At 52.0% G+C, this 18,551-nt stretch overlaps 1 protein-coding gene across 4 annotated transcripts; it reads left to right on the top strand.

The window, feature by feature from the left end:
• The first annotated feature begins 1,972 nt into the window (after positions 1-1,972).
• On the top strand, positions 1,973-17,803 carry LOC133346947 (ankyrin repeat and SOCS box protein 5-like). 4 transcript variants are annotated; one of them, XM_061558774.1, is made up of 7 exons: positions 1,973-2,597; positions 10,955-11,034; positions 11,428-11,535; positions 12,874-13,021; positions 15,170-15,304; positions 15,532-15,855; positions 16,633-17,803. In XM_061558774.1, exons 1-7 carry the CDS (start codon positions 2,288-2,290, stop codon positions 16,755-16,757), a joined length of 1,230 nt encoding a protein of 409 aa, XP_061414758.1. In that variant the 5' UTR covers positions 1,973-2,287; the 3' UTR covers positions 16,758-17,803. The 4 variants fall into 4 exon arrangements, with proteins under 4 accessions (XP_061414758.1, XP_061414759.1, XP_061414761.1 ...); XM_061558775.1 differs by having other exon boundaries at positions 1,973-2,483; positions 16,633-17,800; XM_061558776.1 differs by lacking the exon at positions 1,973-2,597 and adding an exon at positions 7,991-8,317 and having other exon boundaries at positions 16,633-17,800.
• Positions 17,804-18,551: the final 748 nt, after the last annotated feature.

The raw sequence follows: 18,551 nt of genomic DNA, 5'->3' as shown, positions 1-18,551 counted from the left end.
CACCCCCCCCCATCCCACCCACCCAGCTACAGCTCCAGCACCCCCCCCCCCCCCCAATCTACAGACTCCACCCCCCCCCATGGCTACAAACTCCCACCCCCACAAATGCCTACCAGACTCAGAACCTCCCCTCCACAACCCCAACCCATGATACAGACTCCACCCCCTCAATGCTACAGACTCCAGAACACCCCCAAACCATGCTACAGATCACCACCAATGCTACAAGCCTCCAGCACCCCCCCCCAACCATGCTACAGTCTCCAGACACCCCCCCCAACCCATGCTACAGACTCCACCCACTCATGCTACAGGCCCCCTCCAGCACCCCCCCCCCCCCCCCAATGCTACAGCATCGGTAACAGCCACCGCCCCCCCCCCCCACTGCTACAGACTCCAGCACCCCCCCCCCCCCCCCCAATGCTACAGGCCTCCAGCACCCCCCCCCAATGCTACAGACCCCAGCACCCCCCCCCAATGCTACAGACTCCAGCACCCCCCGCCCCAACCCATGCTACAGACTCACACCCCTCAATGGCTACAGCCTCCAGCCCCCCCCCCCCACAAACCCATGCTACAAGCCTCCAGCACCCCCCCCCCCCCATGCTACAGACTCCAGCACCCCCCCCCCAACCCATGCTACAAGACTCCACCCCCTCAATGCCTACAGACTCCACCCCCCCCCCCCCCCATGCTTACCAAGACTCCACCCCCCCCCTATGCTACAGACTCCACCCCCCCCCGTGCTACAGACTCCACCCCCCCCCCCCCCATGCTACAGACTCCAACCCCCCCCCCCATGCTACAGACTCCAGCACCCCCCCCCCCATGCTACAGACTCCAGCCCCCCCATGCTACAGACTCCACCCCCCCCCCCCCCCATGCTACAGACTCCACCCCCCCCATGCTACAGACTCCACCCCCCCAATGCTACAGACTCCACCCCCCCCCCCCATGCTACAGACTCCACCCCCCCCATGCTACAGACTCCACCCCCCCCCCCATGCTACAGACTCCAGCACCCCCCCCCCATGCTACAGACTCCACCCCCCCATGCTACAGACTCCACCCCCCCCATGCTACAGACTCCACCCCCCCCCATGCTACAGACTCCACCCCCCCCCCAATGCTACAGACTCCACCCCCCCCCCCCATGCTACAGACTCCAGCACCCCCCCCCATGCTACAGACTCCACCCTCCCCCATGCTACAGACTCCACCCCCCCCCCCCCCCAATGCTACAGACTCCAACACCCCCCCCCCCATGCTACAGACTCCAGCCCCCCCATGCTACAGACTCCACCCCCCCCATGCTACAGACTCCACCCCCCCCCATGCTACACACTCCTCCCCCCCATGCTACAGACTCCACCCCCCCCATGCTACAGACTCCACCCCCCCCATGCTACAGACTCCACCCCCCCAACCCATGCTACAGACTCCAGCACCCCCCACCCCCAACCCATGCTACAGACTCCAGCCCCCCCCATGCTACAGACTCCACCCCCCCCCATGCTACAGACTCCACCTCCCCCCCCCCATGCTACAGACTCCACCCCCCCCCCATGCTACAGACTCCACCCCCCCCCCCCATGCTACAGACTCACCCCCCCCCCATGCTACAGACTCCACCCCCCCCCCCATGCTACAGACTCCAGCACCCCCCCCCCATGCTACAGACTCTAACACCCCCCCCCCCATGCTACAGACTCCACCCCCCATGCTACAGACTCCACCCCCCCCCCCCATGCTACAGACTCACCCCCCCCCCATGCTACAGACTCCACCCCCCCCCCCCCCATGCTACAGACTCACCCCCCCCCCCATGCTACAGACTCCACCCCCCCCCCATGCTACAGACTCCACCCCCCCAATGCTACAGACTCCACCCCCCCCCCATGCTACAGACTCCACCCCCCCAATGCTACCGCACGGGAGACGGCGGCAGCGGCAGCAGCGACCCGTGGCCAGATAGCGACAAGCCGTGCGGACAGCAGCCAGCCCAGCCAGCCCACGAGCTCACTGGCTCACCAACCCAGCCAGCCAGCCCAGCCAGCCCAGCTCACCGGTCAGCTAACCCACGAGCTCACTAGCTCACCAACCCAGCCAGCCAGCCCAGCCAGCCAGCTGACTATACTAGCAGCCAGCTGACTATACTAGCAGCCAGTCGGCTCACATCCAGACTACAAACAACACTGAACCGGCCAGTACAGCAGCAGCCAGAGAGGCGGCCTCAACTATCCGGGCATCCAGCGAGCCGCAGCAACACACACTTGTTGTAACAAGCATGTCGGCGGAGGACGACGGCTTCTCGTTCGCGCGCAAGTTCGGAAACATCTACCTGAGCATCCTGGCGCTCTTCTGCTTCAAGCTGTGCGTGAAGCTGAGCCTGGCGCTGCTCAGCCACTTCTACATCGTGCGGGGGAACCGCAAGGAGGCGGCGCGCATCGCCAGCGAGTTCTACGGCATCGCGGAGCACAGCGGTATGGCCCCGTGCGCTCTCTCACTCGGCGCCGCGCGTTGTCGAGTGCGCAGGCGGTGCAACTGCGCCAGGGCCCCCAGGGGCCAGCGTGGCCCAAGCGTCGGGCTACGAAGAGGTGGGAATTGGCCGAGAGGGGGCTGAGTGCGAATGGACAGAAGGGAGTCAATTTGATAACCTCCCACCATCGTCTCATCTCCCATCTCCCTCCCCCCCGTGCACCATCGTCTCATCTCCGTTGGAGCGGCGCGCGTCTCAGACGCTGCTGCTTGGGGGGGGGGGGGTCCCGGAGCTTGCGTCGGAGCCTCCTGGGGGGCACGGCCGCTCTGCCGCTTTGCTGTTTGCTTGAGAAGGCGACGAGAAGTCGCGTGGCGGCCGTCGCTTCAGCGAGCCCGGCGACGTGACCAAGACCCCAAGAGCCGCTCCTCCTCCTCCTCCTCCTGCTCCTCTCGTTGAGCCTTCGTCAACGAGAGGAGCCCCCGGGCGCTCCAAGGAGGACGCCGCCTTGCGGAGCGGAGCCAGCGGCGGGGTGCAATTTAGGGCTGAACGATTAATCGATTTCAAATCGAAATTTGCAATTTGCAATAATGCGATTAGCAAATCGCAAAGGCTGAAATTTTTAGCGATTTGAAAATTCCTATTACTTATTGAAATAAAAACATATTAGAAATTTATGTATTTAACTTAACAATTGTTCTATGTTTGTTCTATTTCAGTTTAATAAATGCATGTTGGAAGCAATTCATATATTTTAAGTTCTCATCCTTTCACTACAATATATAGAGAAGTTCATATGCTGATGATATCATGTGGTAATGCTCCATCACATGTATTAAATCTATTACACAGTGAATATTTAACTGAAGCTTGACTTAAAAATTTTAATCGCAAATCAAATCACAATATCCGTCAGAAAAATCGCAATTAGATCTTTTCCCCAAATCGTTCAGCCCTAGACTGTGGATTTGTGTCGGGGAGTCGGATAGCGATGGAGGGAGCGGGGCCACGATCGCGGTGGGGGGGGGGAGTCGTCGAGATCCTTGGGGGTGGATAGATCATTGGGGTGGAGATAGATCCCTGGGGGTGGAGATAGATCCCTGGGGGTGGATAGACTCCTGGGGGTGGAGATAGATCCCTGGGGGTGGATAGACTCCTGGGGGTGGAGGGTCGGCGGTCGGGAGCGTTCGTTCGGCGCTTCTGCAGAGCCCCCTGGCTGGCGAGTCTGGCCGTGCGGATTGACCCGCGAGTGCGACCCGGCAGTGGACGAACGCGCCACCGGAGGGGGTGGACGTGTGGACGATGTTGCGGTCGGGGTGATGCGGGCTCGCTCCACACTGCGAGGCCGTGCGCGCGCGTCTCTCTCACGTCGTGGAGAGCGCTGGCGGCCCAAGTGGTTCTCACTTGCGGTCAACACCGGTGGAGGATACATGAATCGGTACAGGGTCTACCCGAGGTCGACTCAGCCTTACATGAGTAATACTTCCCGGTGCGCTGTGTAAAGCACCAAGCGCTTGGGCCTGGGGGCGGCCACGCGTGTTGCTACCCACCCCGCCGTTCTTCATAGGGGCTCGCTAAAAGCACTTTCCCCAACAGTCTGAAAAGTCTACACGGGGTGAATTTTGTCTTAAGTCTCTCGCAGCGGCTGTAGACGCCACCTATCCCACCATTCGTGCTACTATAACGATGCATAACAGTGGCTTCCACATGACGAGGCTGGCTCCTGCCAGATGAATGTGAAATGTGGCCGGTTCCCACAAGTCATCGGAATTTGTAAGCGATCAGAGAGCCCAACAAGTGGCACCAGGACGTGGGACGGTCTCAATAACTGGATGCATGACTAACACCGATGGTTCTGGTAGACTAAATTGGGACGCTATTTTAAATGTTGGCGGTATTTCTCGGGTGAGTGAACGTGTGTGGTTATCTCGCTTAAGGTTTGGTACTCAACCGTGACACAGCAATAGCAGCCAGTCGCCGCTGTTCTCACTTGAGCTTATACCACGTGGCTTTGCTGCCGCTTAATTTAGCGACTTCAGAGATGATAGGAGGAAACGTGACCGAGATATACGATTGTTTTTCCATTCCCCCCATACCTGATCTATATCACCTGGCCGTATTAGTGGCAGCGTCGTTTCTTTGAGACGTGGTTTAGCACGTGTGTCGATACTGTGGACGTAAAGTGGTCGGCTCATCCAATGATCTTCCCGCGGTAAATGAAGTATGTGCCACATTGTGAACATCCAAATCGTGATCGCGCAGTGTGTAGCCTGGCCACCACTCATAGGAATGTGGTGTGGAAATTCCACCACTGATTTAGGACGGACACCGGAGATCAGCGCTGCCCACCGTTCGCGTGCGCAATGGACACACTGACGAATGTTCCTACACGTGAGGGTGTGGGTAAATCTGACACCGATTTGGACTAACTCACATCTCTGCCACTTGGTAAGCCCGTCTGTATCTCACGCACAGGAGGTAGTTGTGTAGCTACGGGGTCTTAGCCATCTCATGATGACGCTTGCGAGTGTAAGTTGGCATACGTCTATACGACTCTCATGGACATGTAATCGTACAGCTCCCTTTTTTGTCAGCCCACTCACTGCTGGATGAAGGATCTCCTGACGCCGTGCGGTTCGTGGGGGTTATTTGGCCATACTTCACCACGCGGATCGCAGTGCACTAACCAGAACATACACTCGATGGCGAGGATGGAGCCGCGCATGGCTTTGTGCAGAGTGTCTCGCGACACGCACGCGTGGCTCGTTGACAGTGGAGCAGCTGGCGAGTGCCAGTGTGTGTGTGCCCTGCTTTGTGTGTGTCCGTGTCTAAGGGGTGTTTATGTGCCACGTGTGTTGTGAGCTGGATCGTGGGGGCGTTCTTAATTTAGCGCTGTACTCTCTGAGCTAAACTTAGCTGCGAACGAGGGGGGTGGCAGCCTTGGGGGCGAGTGACCCCTTGCAGTATTATTAGAGGAAGAATCTCTTGCCAAGAATCGATTCCGGAATCAATCTCTTAAAACAAATCGGCGAATGCCAACGGCAGAGTTCGATTTGTCTCGAGGTGACGCCACTTCCTAAGCGATGGATATAGACGCGACGGAGCTCATTTTAGAGCAGACGCTTTGGCGGCTCTTGCGCAATGCCTCTGCGTAGAACAGGGTGGGGGGACCACGTGCCGCGTTTACGCTTCGAAGGCTTCGCCATCACGTGATGTAGCCACATTTTTACGACGTCTTCGGAGGCAAGCTGACCTTTCAAAGTTATCGATATATTTTTGTTGCTGTGGGAATGTGTCCCAACAGCAGTGGTACAATATATGTATGTATACACCGTGGATTAACGCTTTTAGACGAGTAAACGAGTCTGGTCAGCAGTGGAAGGTGTCCTGATTCGGTCACATGAGGGGATGAACTAATTTGAGGACACAGCAAGGAATGTCACAATGTTAGCAACGATATTGGAAGGCAGTATTCACATCGTATGTTGAAAGTGTGTAACATGAAAGTCGCGTAACTTAAGTCCGAAGAGAATGTTCACTCCGAAGCGTGATAAGGCTTAATACAAATCACATGGAACGAGATGCAGGAGTGAGATGGAGTGAGACGCAGGGGTGAGATGGAGTGAGACGCAGCAGCGAGACGCAGGGGTGAGATGGAGTGAGACGCAGCAGCGAGACGCAGGGGTGAGATGGAGTGAGACGCAGCAGCGAGGCGCAGGGGTGAGATGGAGTGAGACGCAGCAGCGAGACGCAGGGGTGAGATGGAGTGAGACGCAGCAGCGAGACGCAGGGGTGAGATGGAGTGAGACGCAGCAGCGAGACGCAGGGGTGAGATGGAGTGAGACGCAGCAGCGAGACGCAGGGGTGAGATGGAGTGAGACGCAGCAGCGAGACGCAGGGGTGAGATGGAGTGAGACGCAGCAGCGAGACGCAGGGGTGAGATGGAGTGAGACGCAGCAGCGAGACGCAGGGGTGAGATGGAGTGAGACGCAGCAGCGAGACGCAGGGGTGAGATGGAGTGAGACGCAGCAGCGAGACGCAGGGGTGAGATGGAGTGAGACGCAGCAGCGAGACGCAGGGGTGAGATGGAGTGAGAGGCAGAAGCGAGACGGAGGAGTGAGACACAGGAGTGAGACGCAGCAGCGAGACGGAGGAGTTAGATGGAGTGTGAGACGCAGGAGTGAGGTGGGGAAACGAGATGGTGAAGGAGCGAGATGGTGGAGGAGCGAGATGGTGGAGGAGCGAGATGGTGGAGGAGCGAGATGTGGAGGAGCGAGATGGTGGCGGAGCGAGATGGTGGAGGAGCGAGATGGTGGAGGAGCGAGATGATGGGGTGAGTGGTAGAGGAGTGAGATGGTGGAGGAGTGAGATGGTGGAGGAGCAAGATGGTGGAGGAGCGAGATGGTGGAGGAGCGAGATGGTGGAGGAGTGAGATGGTGGAGAAGCGAGACGGTGAAGAAGCGAGACGGTGGAGGAGCGAGATGGTGGAGGAGCGAGATGGTGGAGGAGCGAGATGGTGGAGGAGCGAGTGGTGGAGGAGCGAGACGGTGGAGGACAGAGATGGTGGAGGAGCGAGATGATGGAGGAGCGAGATGGTGGAGGAGTGAGATGGTGGAGGAGCGAGTGGTGGAGGAGCGAGATGGTGGAGGATTGAGATGGTGGAGGAGTGAGATGGTGGAGGAGCGAGATGGCGAAGGAGCGAGATGGCGAAGGAGCGAGATGGCGGAGGAGTGAGATGGCGGAGGAGCGAGATGGTGTCGATGGTGGAGGAGTGAGATGGTGGAGGAGCGAGATGGTGGAGGATTGAGATGGTGGAGGAGCGAGATGGTGGAGGAGTGAGATGGTGGAGAAGTGAGATGGTGGAGGAGCGAGACGGTGAAGAAGCGAGACGGTGGAGGAGCGAGATGGTGGAGGAGAGAGATGGTGGAGGAGCGAGATGGTGGAGGAGCGAGATGGTGGAGGAGTGAGATGGTGGAGGAGCGAGATGGTGGAGGAGCGAGATGGTGGAGGAGCGAGATGGTGGAGGAGCAAGATGATGGAGGAGCGAGATGGTGGAGGAGTGAGATGGTGGAGGAGCGAGATGGTGGAGGAGCGAGATGGAGGAGCGAGATGGTGGAGGAGCGAAATGATGGAGGAGAGAGCTGGTGGAGGAGTGAGATGGAGGAGTGAGATGGTGGAGGAGCGAGATGGTGGAGGAGCGAGATGGTGGAGGAGCGAGATGGTGGAGCGAGATTGTGAAGGAGCGAGATGGTGGAGTGAGATGGTGGAGTGAGATGGTGGAGTGAGATGGTGGAGCGAGATGGTGGAGGAGTGAGATGGTGGAGTGAGATGGTGGAGTGAGATGGTGGAGCGAGATGGTGGAGGAGTGAGATGGTGGAGTGAGATGGTGGAGTGAGATGGTGGAGTGAGATGGTGGAGTGAGATGGTGGAGTGAGATGGTGGAGGAGTGAGTGGTGGAGGAGTGAGATGGTGGAGGAGTGAGTGGTGGAGGAGTGAGATGGTGGAGGAGCGGTGAGCATCCATCTGCCGCACCCTCCTCCTCTCCTCGGGATATATTTGGAGCTCGATCACAAACCTCTGACACTTTGGAATCGATGCTGGGCAGAATCGTCCGAGATAATCGGCGGCGCGAAATCGATTCCCGGCGTGAGCCTCGCGCACGTGCGTCCATCGCGACGTCGATAACGACGACGTCGTCGAGTGATTGAGGAGTTGTATGGAGGCACGGTGAGATGGAAGAGTGGGACCTGTCACGTAAGCGCCGCGAGGCGGAGGAGGAGGCGGCGGCGGTGCCACCCAAGCGGCGGCGCGACGCGGGGTGGGCGGTGCTCACGTGCCAAGGTGCGCGCGCGTGCGCGTGTCGTGCGCGTGAATTCAGGAGCGGTGGCGCGGCGGTGAGCGCGCAGACGCCACGAACCCCGGCCAGAGTTCGGTCAACACCGGTCGTGGGTCGTCCCCCCTAGGTAGACTCGGCCTCAATGAGGGAGACAAAGGCGGCCGGGCGTGGTGCTGGCTACCCACCTCGTGTGCTGTGTTGGCCTTCATCGATGCCCGCAAACAACACTTGCCCCGACAGTCTGTTCAAGGCCATACGGAGGAGGGGGGGGGGGGTATTTATCCTTTGTACGCGTGCGGCTTGTGTGTGTGGCTAATATCGACTTTATACCTTGCAAAATGTATCTATTGGGTGTTTGAACATCTTAACAGCTGTTTTATTGCCAGAAAGGGTCAAATCCTATTCTTATGTTGCATTATTTCATACAGGAAAAAGGTCTCATTAATTGTGAGTATTGTACCTTGAAATGTTTTTATTTATTAATACTGTCACTGTGAGACTGTCTTCCTCTAAATCAAATACAAGGTGCAACTAAAATAATTTATAGAGAGTTATAACCTACATTTTATTGCATACCGGTTAACAACATCCAGTAGCTGTCTCAGTAAAAGAGAAAGGAGTCTGGAGAAAGGAGGGGGGCCGACAGTCGGATCTTGCATATCCCCCAGTTGAAATTGGGAGTTACGCCCCTGCACTCACATTATTTAATATCATTTACATTGCCATGTAACTTTATACATTCCCATGCAAATATTTTCTGCATTGAAGGTCTCATTATCGACCACATGGCAATGCACTGACCGTCCAATGGACACTGGTTGTCTGCAGATTATGTTTGCCAAAGTGCAGTCATTCCAGCCGGGTGGTGTCCGTCACAAGAGTGCTCGACTCACAATCAAGAGGTTACGAGTTGGAATCCCAGTCTGGTGTCAACTCATTTTATCCTTCATCCAAAAATAACAAAATTGAGTATCGCTTTGCAGCAAGTGATCAGTGGTTGTAATGTGGATGGGATGATCCCTGCCATATGAATGTGGAATTTCAGTACCACCGCACCCTCATTTGAGCATGGGAATACTTTGACTCGTTCAAATTATTTGCACAGACAGCTGCACATTTTATGGACATGCACGTGTCTCAGTTGATCTGACAAACTGCAGTGAGGAAGCATGAGGACTTGAGTTTGAAAAGCCCTTGTCTTCAACCTGAGATGCTTCTGGACAAACCAGACATTGCTGGTGAGTAGGATATCCTTGATGAATTTGACAAAGCTGCTTGTGTAATGTCTGAAATGTAGGCTAATCTAAGCAGGCATCAGCTCCAAGCCCGTGACAATAAGTGTGAGTGAGCACCAGCTGTCTGCTCCAGAATGGGGCTGGCATCATGTTGTTCAAGTTGGCTGGGGGCATGTGGGTGGGTGTGTGGGGTTGTGCTTCAGTCTTTGCCCTTTATTCCTGGACGCGCACATCACTATTGTCAATTGATATCTGAACCTGTGTCTCCCATACGGATGACTCAACCTAAAATTAGTGTCTGGTGTGTAACCTTGAGCGGTGAGGACGCAGCGTCATGCTGGGGGTATTTATTTACTTACGTGTTTATTAAAGGTTTTCTGGTGAGTACAATGCACAAACATGATGCTAAATAATGGCGCAATAATATAATCAGTGGGTAGCAAAAGTTGAAGTAGAGTAATCAGACCTGTAATGCGCTGTTCCTTCTTTAATTCTTTACATTTCTGTTGTATGTTATTTTGCACCGTACATAGCCAATCATGCTTATCAGACGTGCGCAGTCAGCGTCCTCTCCTGTTCTTCCAACATAGCCATCCCAAATAGTATTTTCCTGGCCGTATCTCGGCTTCTTCGGGGTTTAAAATCCCATGCAAATGGAACCACCCTGACAATATCTTAAGTCAAGATCTCCTGGACAAATTATCACACAAGATTTACACAATTGAGGGTTTGAAACGATAGTTGGCATGTGGATAATAACCAAGAAAACCTCGTATATTTGTACAAATCCAACTATACTGGACCCACAATGATTTTTCAGGCAGGAGTAGGCTTTTAAAGCATTTAAATATCAAAAGAACACTCAGCTAGTCATATGTCAGCGAATGTTTTTTCAAAAATTATATTTGTCAAGGTTATAAAATACATACATTGGTAATGCTGTAAACTTTTTTTTAATCAGTTACAGCCTGGAAGCCACTACCGATGTACAGTATATGCAAATTCGTTCTAAATAAACCTCCACCTGCTTGCAAAGATAACCCCATCGTCCTACTCTGAGAATAATGTGAATAGATGAGGTGGGTCTGTATGTAATACCTCCACAGTGTCGTACAGCAATAGTTTGTGGTGGCCCAGTGATGCACTCACTGCTCAATGAACCCAGCAACCCGAGTTAGATTTACAGCCACGACTAACATTAGTAGCAAGCCATATCTGAACCAGTCCTGGGCCCATCCCATCACCAACCCACACTGGCCCACATGGTGAATTATGGTCCAGAGACCACAATGACCGACGTGGCATGGGGGAGGCCTTCCTCCAGCTGTGGAATTACAAAGGGGCCGTATTTTATATATCTTTGCGTGCGTGTTCTTGCGTGCACGTTGTTGTGTATGCGTGCGTTAGGATCGTGGGCCGACCGGAGCCTGCAGCATGAAGCTGCGAGCCAGGGACGTCTTCTCTCACTCAAAACGTACATCGCACAGGTGAGTAAGCATGCAGGTCCGCAAATAAATACACGAGCAAAAACATAAAGAAACAACTAAAACTACGCATGAAAGCATACGACCTGCACGATTGTGAATTTCAAAAGCCAATCACGGATAGTTTTAGACGCTGGTCTTATAAGGTGAAATGTATATATTTCATCTGAAGTTGACGTTCTCGGTCACTTGACACAATCATTATTCGCTGGCAAGGACTGCAGGGCGCCAGGATTGTAGCACAATGCGCCGACCACGAAACCACCACTGCTGGCATTACACTACCATCCCGCTCTAGATGCACGCACACGTTTATACGCGTGCATGTGCACACACCTACTGCGGTAATAATGTGATATTCTTATGGTACGTTTCACATTGACGTGTCATTGGCAGGGCTGCAATGTGAATGCGTTGACGATAGACCAGGTGACCCCACTGCACGAGGCGTGTCTTGGGGGGCATGTGTCCTGTGCTCGAGCCCTCATCCAAGCGGGGGCCATGGTATTACACCCACGCGCACACACACACGGCACGCGCACATACGCAGGCACCCATGCACACACACGGCACCCACACACACACACACGCGGCATGCACAAACACGACACACACACACGGCACCCATGCACACGGCACCTATGCACGCACACGGCACGCGCACACAGATGGCACCCACACACACACACGACCCCTATGCACGCACACGGCACGCGCACACACACGGCCACCTGACACCGCTTTTGGCGGGAAAATCATAGACATGATGTAATATAAGTGACATTCCCTCTGACATCATACTTTAGAATCAACTATTTTTTCCCCACGTCATTCGAATCTTCATATCTAGGTAGGATTTTCAGATTTAATTTTGCATGGATATGAAATTTGGGAATACATCCCTAAAATATGTCAAGCGTGATGCACAGGTACATAGTGTGCCAATACAATTTCTAGGTATGTCACAATTCATCGACTTATTCATTGCGAGATGTGCATTGATCATTGAGTTTAAATGGTGATTTACTTTCCATCATGTACATGTGAATGTACCTTTAGGCTAATATCACGGGAATGGCAGACAAAAGAGACAGACAATACAACTGAGACACATTGCAAACGAGATTCCCACTTCGAAGGACAAAAATCTGAAAACGTATCAGAGAAGGTTTGAATATTTATGAGCGTCCACCTATGTGAGTACAGTAGAACTCCTCTTAACGACGGTAATTGTTTCCACGAAACGGTCGTTAATTGAGTATAGGAAATACATGTTAAAGGCTTAATTCGTTCCGATAGCATCGAAAGTTGCCTTTTTCACCCGAAAAACTTACTTTTTAATATTTAAACAATGGATATTAGTAACAACATTTTTAAACCTAGAATATTAAAAGAAACATGGTTAATAAATGCATTCATATTAGTGTACCTACAACATCCCGTCATTTACAGGGAATGGTCGGTAAGAGAAGACATTGTGCTCTATGGAGGCCCGTCGTTAAGCGATTAGTCGTTAACGGAGGTTTTCCTGTCCTGTTATTTGCATAACTGGGTGTGTGTGTGTGTGTGCATGCGTGACGGCCAGAGCTCGAATCCCACGGCCAACACCAGTGACGATTATTTGAACCGGTCCTGGCCTCTCCTCAGTCGACTCGGCCTCAAATTAATACCATGTACGGTGTATAAGCATCACAACTGGGGAGACAAAGGCGGCCGGGCGTGGAGTTGGCCACCCACCTCCTCGCGTGCCATTCCGGCCTTTATAGGTGCTACTCGTGAACAGAACTTGTCCCAAAAAGTCTGTTTCAGGCCATACTGGGGGATCTCTGTCTTTGTGGCTAGGTGAATGCTATGACGATAGACGGTGTGACCCCGCTGGTGAATGCGTGCGTGCGCGGGAGCCCTGCGTGCGTGAAGCTGCTCCTGGAGAGCGGCGCAACCCTCTACTGCGCCGCACACACCACCCCGCTGCACGAGGCGGCCACTCGTGGTGGGTACACACCGCTCCCCGCACGCTGCACCGTCCCGTCAACTTGAACTCTGCCCGTAGAACCATCCACTGGGCCCTGTTGATTTTAATGGTTCTCTTGGTTAAATCTGCAAAATACATTATTTCCTTCATCATCTTGATGCTGGTAACTGCTTAGCCCAAGCTATTCATGCTTTGATGTTTGCATTGTCTTCGTGCTGTTCGACTTTTGGCATTCTTTGGTCTAAAACTAGTGCGAAAAGGCCACGAAGGAGGCTGTCTCTGGCGTAGGCCATTTCGTTTCAAGGACAATGTATATGTGATCAAAGCATGTTGTTTGCATGTTTAACCACTCACGTGCTTTGTGAATGCAGACTAGATGCCTTGTGATGGTTGTCTGTTTGGTGTTGGAACATCTTAACGCCTCCTGTATTCTTTCCGGAAAGACTGATGCCTATTCTTTATTCATCATGTTGATGCTGGCAAAAGCAGCCTCCCATAGATACTTGATGGGCCTGTTGTCCCCAAAAGAGAAAATAACCAAAGCCTTAAAGCTCCTCATACTTCCTCTTTTAAATCCCCAGGTTTAATTCAGTGTGCGGAAACAGGGCAATATCGGTGGCTGCTGCCTCGTGGAATGCTATATCATCGCATTAGATTTGGGAATTCAGTCATTGCTGATCATGAGAAACCTCCATTCACTCCTGAAACTCAAGTTTATCAAATGATTGGCAGAGAGGCGTAAGCCGGGTCTGTATGTGATTGCTTTCTTACATTATATTTTTTCCCCTTTATTTTTGTTCCTAAAATAATGTAGCCCTGCTTTTTTGTGTACGTTTTCCACTGGTTCCCTATTCCTATATCATATGAAGTACGTACCGGTGCTTGCTCTTTTTATCTCGATCTATGTAGTCATGATTGTAACTAACATCTGTATCGTCGCAGGATGCCCTTGAAAAAGGCAAACACTCATTGGTCCCTTCCTGCTAAAATGAATAAAGTGAATCTAAACTGCACCCACGCCACCCCACACGCCGCACCGTCACATCGTTCTGCACACCACACCCGGCCACACCACGTGCACCATCACCACCCTGTGCCGCTCCATTCTACAGACCACACCCCGCATACCATGAAACCACACCATGATACATCGCATACACCGTCACACCATACTACACACAACATTTTGCCTACCATGAATCCACAACATGTTACGTACCTCACTCCGCACACCATGAAACCGCACCCGAATACATCAGTCACACCACCCCACCCTTGCACACAAAATCACACCATCCCACATCACGCAACGCAGACTTCCATTGGTGGCAAGCACAACCCACACACCGCATGGCAGGAGTTTCACAGCTATTAAGAAAATTAGTTCTTCATTATGTCTGTGAATTTGTTACAGTCTCAACATTTCCCCACACCTATGATTAGCACGGTTGGCTAAGTAAGATGCAAAAGAAATTCCACATACATTTCATGAGTGACTTTTGATTTCAAGAAAATTCTCCATGGCAACAGACTATTGCTCATGCCACACCAGCTGTCATTTTTAGCTGCATGGTGGAGACACCACCAGAGTGCCAGTGCCCGACATACTGCCCCAAGGGGTGTCGTTGAGTGGCACAAACTTTCTGACAGGAGACGCAGGTGTTGTGGGTTTTCAGGGTAGGGTGTTTGGTGATCACATCGCACGTCTATTTCCCTCTTGCTGTGTTCTCGATGGGTCTTGCTTTGTTCTGCTTCTTGTTGTGTTGATCATTCTGTTGGCGGCCAGTGCCATCAGCTGCCCGGTCATCGCAAGCCTGCTCACCGCACTCTTTAACAGTCCTCCCACCGTCCCAAATTTAGATGCCATTTGCACTCACAAATATCTCTAATTTAGCCCAATAAAGTGCTAGAAACTGCTGTTAGTGGGCATCTAATGAGTCAACAGGGATGGTGTTGCCAACTGAGCTGTTGTCGATTGCCAATGCTCATACACAGCGCCAGATCCTCATCTTTTCTGAGTTGACCGAGCTAAGGCGAGATGAGATGTTGATAGCACGTGCCACTGACGTTGTACGTTGTCGCTAATAGACGAGCCACTATACCACCATTCCCCACTGCAATAGACCTCTCCAGTAACTCTACCCCCAATCCCCTCCTCTCATCCAGGTCACGTGGACGTGCTGGAGACGCTGCTCGAGTTTGGGGCAAACATCGATGCGGAGCTGCCCCACACAGGGACGGCGCTGTATGCGGCGAGCCTGCATGGCCGCGATGCCTGTGTGCGGGCTCTGTTACGTGCAGGTGCGGGTAAACGCACAATTCTCTCTGTAAGGATTCACTTTTATTTTGCTCCTGAATACCGAAGCATCTTAAAGCACCAAAGTATCCTGAGGGCAAAGCATCGCGGTTTGTTTCTGGCTCTGCTCGGCAAACTGCCAGCGGAAAACCACCCGTACCGGTGAGGTTCCCATTCTAGGCACGGCTCGGATGCGCCGATGGAAAATGGGCATCTCTTTGTCCGTGTGCAGGCGCGGACGTCAACAAGGGGTGTTTCCGCACCACTCCACTGCACGTGGCATCGCGCGCGATGCACGGCAGCACAATGGATGTGCACGGCAGGGTGCGCGCCGTGCTGGGCCTGCACGGCCTGCTGGGCGTGCACGACGAGGGGGGCGACAACGGCGCGCACGGCGGCGTGTGCTGCACCGCGCACGGCCTGCGCCTGGTCGGGCTGCTCCTCGAGTTCGGAGCCGACGTCAACGTTAGGGACGCGGACGGCAAGCGAGCGGTGGATTACGCGCACCATGCACACCCCGAGTGCACGCTGCAACAGTTGCTGCAGTCGCACGAAGGTGCGTTGCTGCAGTACGCGCCGCCATCTGCACGTTGAATACGCCATCTGGATGTGTATTCTGAGATGCGTTATCATAATGAGAATAATTTGCAGCCCATTGCCAATGCACTGCTGTACCATGCTGTGTCGACAGCCTGCCGGGGATATAATGATGAATCACAAAGTGCCTTTTGACATCATATTACGTCAACTAATTATAAACAGTAATTTAGGTAGAAGAGAGGTAATGCTCCTCAAACTGCATGGTGTCGGACGGATTCGGATGACATGAATATTTAATCCATGCTGGGATGATGGTGTATGCGTCAAACCACTTATTCTATAAGCCATATTTTTTTTACATAGATAATTACCATCAATATGTACCATTAGCATGATTTTAACATTTTTACCAAGGTTGTTTAATTTGTGGAACCAACAATTGCGGAGGCATAGACAGCATATATGCCAGATGAGCTTATATGCTGTGAGAAATAAATAAGCAAGGTCTTCTCCATATAGGCATTCTGGAAGTGCCTAATTTCAGTGGCATAAATTTGGTACAAGCAGACTTTGGACCAGTTTCAACATAAGTGTCTCATCAGCAACCAGGCTTTCTTGAATGGATGCTGGTGAAGTGCCAAGTGTTTATAGGTAAGCACCCTCAAAGGTAAGGAAGGAGGCATCTATACAATGAGTCACACGTCCTGGCTATTTTGATGTGCAGTCTAAAGAACACTCGTTACCTACACATGTTTTTTTAAATCGTTGTCTCTTTCCATGTGTCTGTGTGCAGACCCGCAGTCTCTCACGCAGATATGCAGACTGGCGATACGAAAGAAGCTTGGTCGAGCGCGACTGCACATGATATCTTGTCTACCCCTGCCCAGAATCATCACCAACTACCTGCAGTACTGCTAGGCTTGTACGAACACTTGCGCGCGTTTGTACTTGCTGTCGCACTAGAAACATAAAAGTGTCTGCTTTAAAACGAGGCTGAATGTCACAAGCATGCACTTAACTCTCACCCGCTCATTTGCTTGTGCCAATTTGGTGGTGTTGCGTCGCGTCTTGAAAGTGAATGTGTGCATATGCCGAATCCACTGAGCGGATTGTGGCTGTCAGGTAGGGGAAGTTGCCAACACTGTTGACGTGCACAACATTACATGTGCAAGCTGTTAATTGTAATGTGGAGGCAATGTATAATATGAACCCGTCAGCATCTAACAAGTTACATGGATTTCATGGAATGGAAAACCTGAGGGAGAGTTTTTACCTCTTCAGGCAAAATCCCCAAAGGTTTACGGATGTAGACTGCACCTTGATCATGGAAAAGTCACTTCCCAAAGCTCACGCACTACACTAATTAGCAACTCGTTTTATTAACACGTAGGGTTTTGCAGACAGTGTTATGATTCATATATTTTTGTTGTGCAGGCTACAATGATCTGGTGAAATTGTTAAGACCCTCCACCCAACTAACAGCCAAATTAATTGTCACGTGTACAAGAATTTGCCGCATAAATGGTTATTGTTTCAGCTCACTGATAAGTTAAAGAACAATCCTCACAACCAAATAGCAATTAGATATGTTTCATTTGAAATCCACCAATCAGATCAAGATCACGGAAGAGTGAACAACAATCAAGTAAGTCGTTTTGACTTGCCGATTCTGACTTCCTGGATTGCGGTGTGAAATGAAGTCCCGTATCCGATTGATAAACCTGTTTGCGAGGATTGTTCTTTCAACTTGCCGCGAGCTGAAACAATAAATGGCGCGTTAAACACTGGTACACGCGACACATTTTCTGGCGGCGTCGGATGGTGGAGGATCTCAACGACAGATTTTAGTCGTATCATTACGTGGCCTAACCCAAAAGAAATTATGAATCCGGTTTTCATTTTTGTACCTTTTCCAGCCATGTACAGAAATATGGACTTTGTTGCTGTTATTGAATTGTGTTTAAATTTGTATAATAAATATACCTATATGTATAATTGACACGATTGTGAAGTCATTGCAACCAACTGTCGGAATGATGTGCAGCAGCGGTGCCTCATAGCTCCAAAACTAAACATTCGCTTGTCCTGTTTCTGGGGGCACCTCAATGTGTAGGACAGCTGGAATATGGAGTGGTGAAGGTGCAGCCCTGAAATTGCTGGCGAATGCCACTGCTGGCTGAAGGATTGACACGAGAGCAAGCTCTCGAGAGCTCCTCTGGAACAGAGTTCGGACTACTCTTTGCACGTGGTTTAGAAAGTGATGGGAGTAGCCGCACTTTACCGTAGCACACGCAACCTACTGACCGGCTATTGGTGTGTCCATTTTTACTGCTGGGTGGACAGCGGCGGTGGGATTTAAGAAAAGCCGATCGATTCAACTGCTGCACTGGGTGAAATAATGATCGAACCAGCAGCCTGTTCAGTGGGCTTGACATTACACCACGGCAACATCCCATGTAGTTGTAATTAAGTAATGTTATACCCTTTCTTTGCAGAGTTTGTAGAACTGGCCTTTTAATACAATTTACTTTGCCAAAAGTCCATATGTATTGTGTTGTAAAATGGAGACTGCAATACACACGTACTCTATAGTCTATATGGTGGTCTCGAGTAGCTATCATGAGCTCCTGGTCTGCCATCTTCTCAGTCTTATACACCATAGAATGGGTGGCAAACACCTACCCAACAATCTTGTCATATTGGTATGCAACC

Source organism: Lethenteron reissneri, chromosome 25, assembly GCF_015708825.2.
Source record: "Lethenteron reissneri isolate LAM-NWPU_2019-01 chromosome 25, ASM1570882v1, whole genome shotgun sequence".
Lineage (NCBI taxonomy): Eukaryota > Metazoa > Chordata > Hyperoartia > Petromyzontiformes > Petromyzontidae > Lethenteron > Lethenteron reissneri.
Note: the sequence above shows the minus strand (reverse complement) of the source record. Positions and strands in the feature narration are given on the sequence as shown.

Excerpts from the sequence above, each read along its gene's own strand:
- LOC133346947 (XM_061558774.1), top strand. The coding sequence starts at position 2,288 with ATGTCGGCGGAGGACGACGGCTTCTCGTTCGCGCGCAAGTTCGGAAAC. Across the intron at positions 11,536-12,873 it reads TCATCCAAGCGGGGGCCATG|GTGAATGCTATGACGATAGA; the intron begins GTATTACACCCA and ends CTTTGTGGCTAG. Across the intron at positions 15,305-15,531 it reads GCGGGCTCTGTTACGTGCAG|GCGCGGACGTCAACAAGGGG; the intron begins GTGCGGGTAAAC and ends GTCCGTGTGCAG.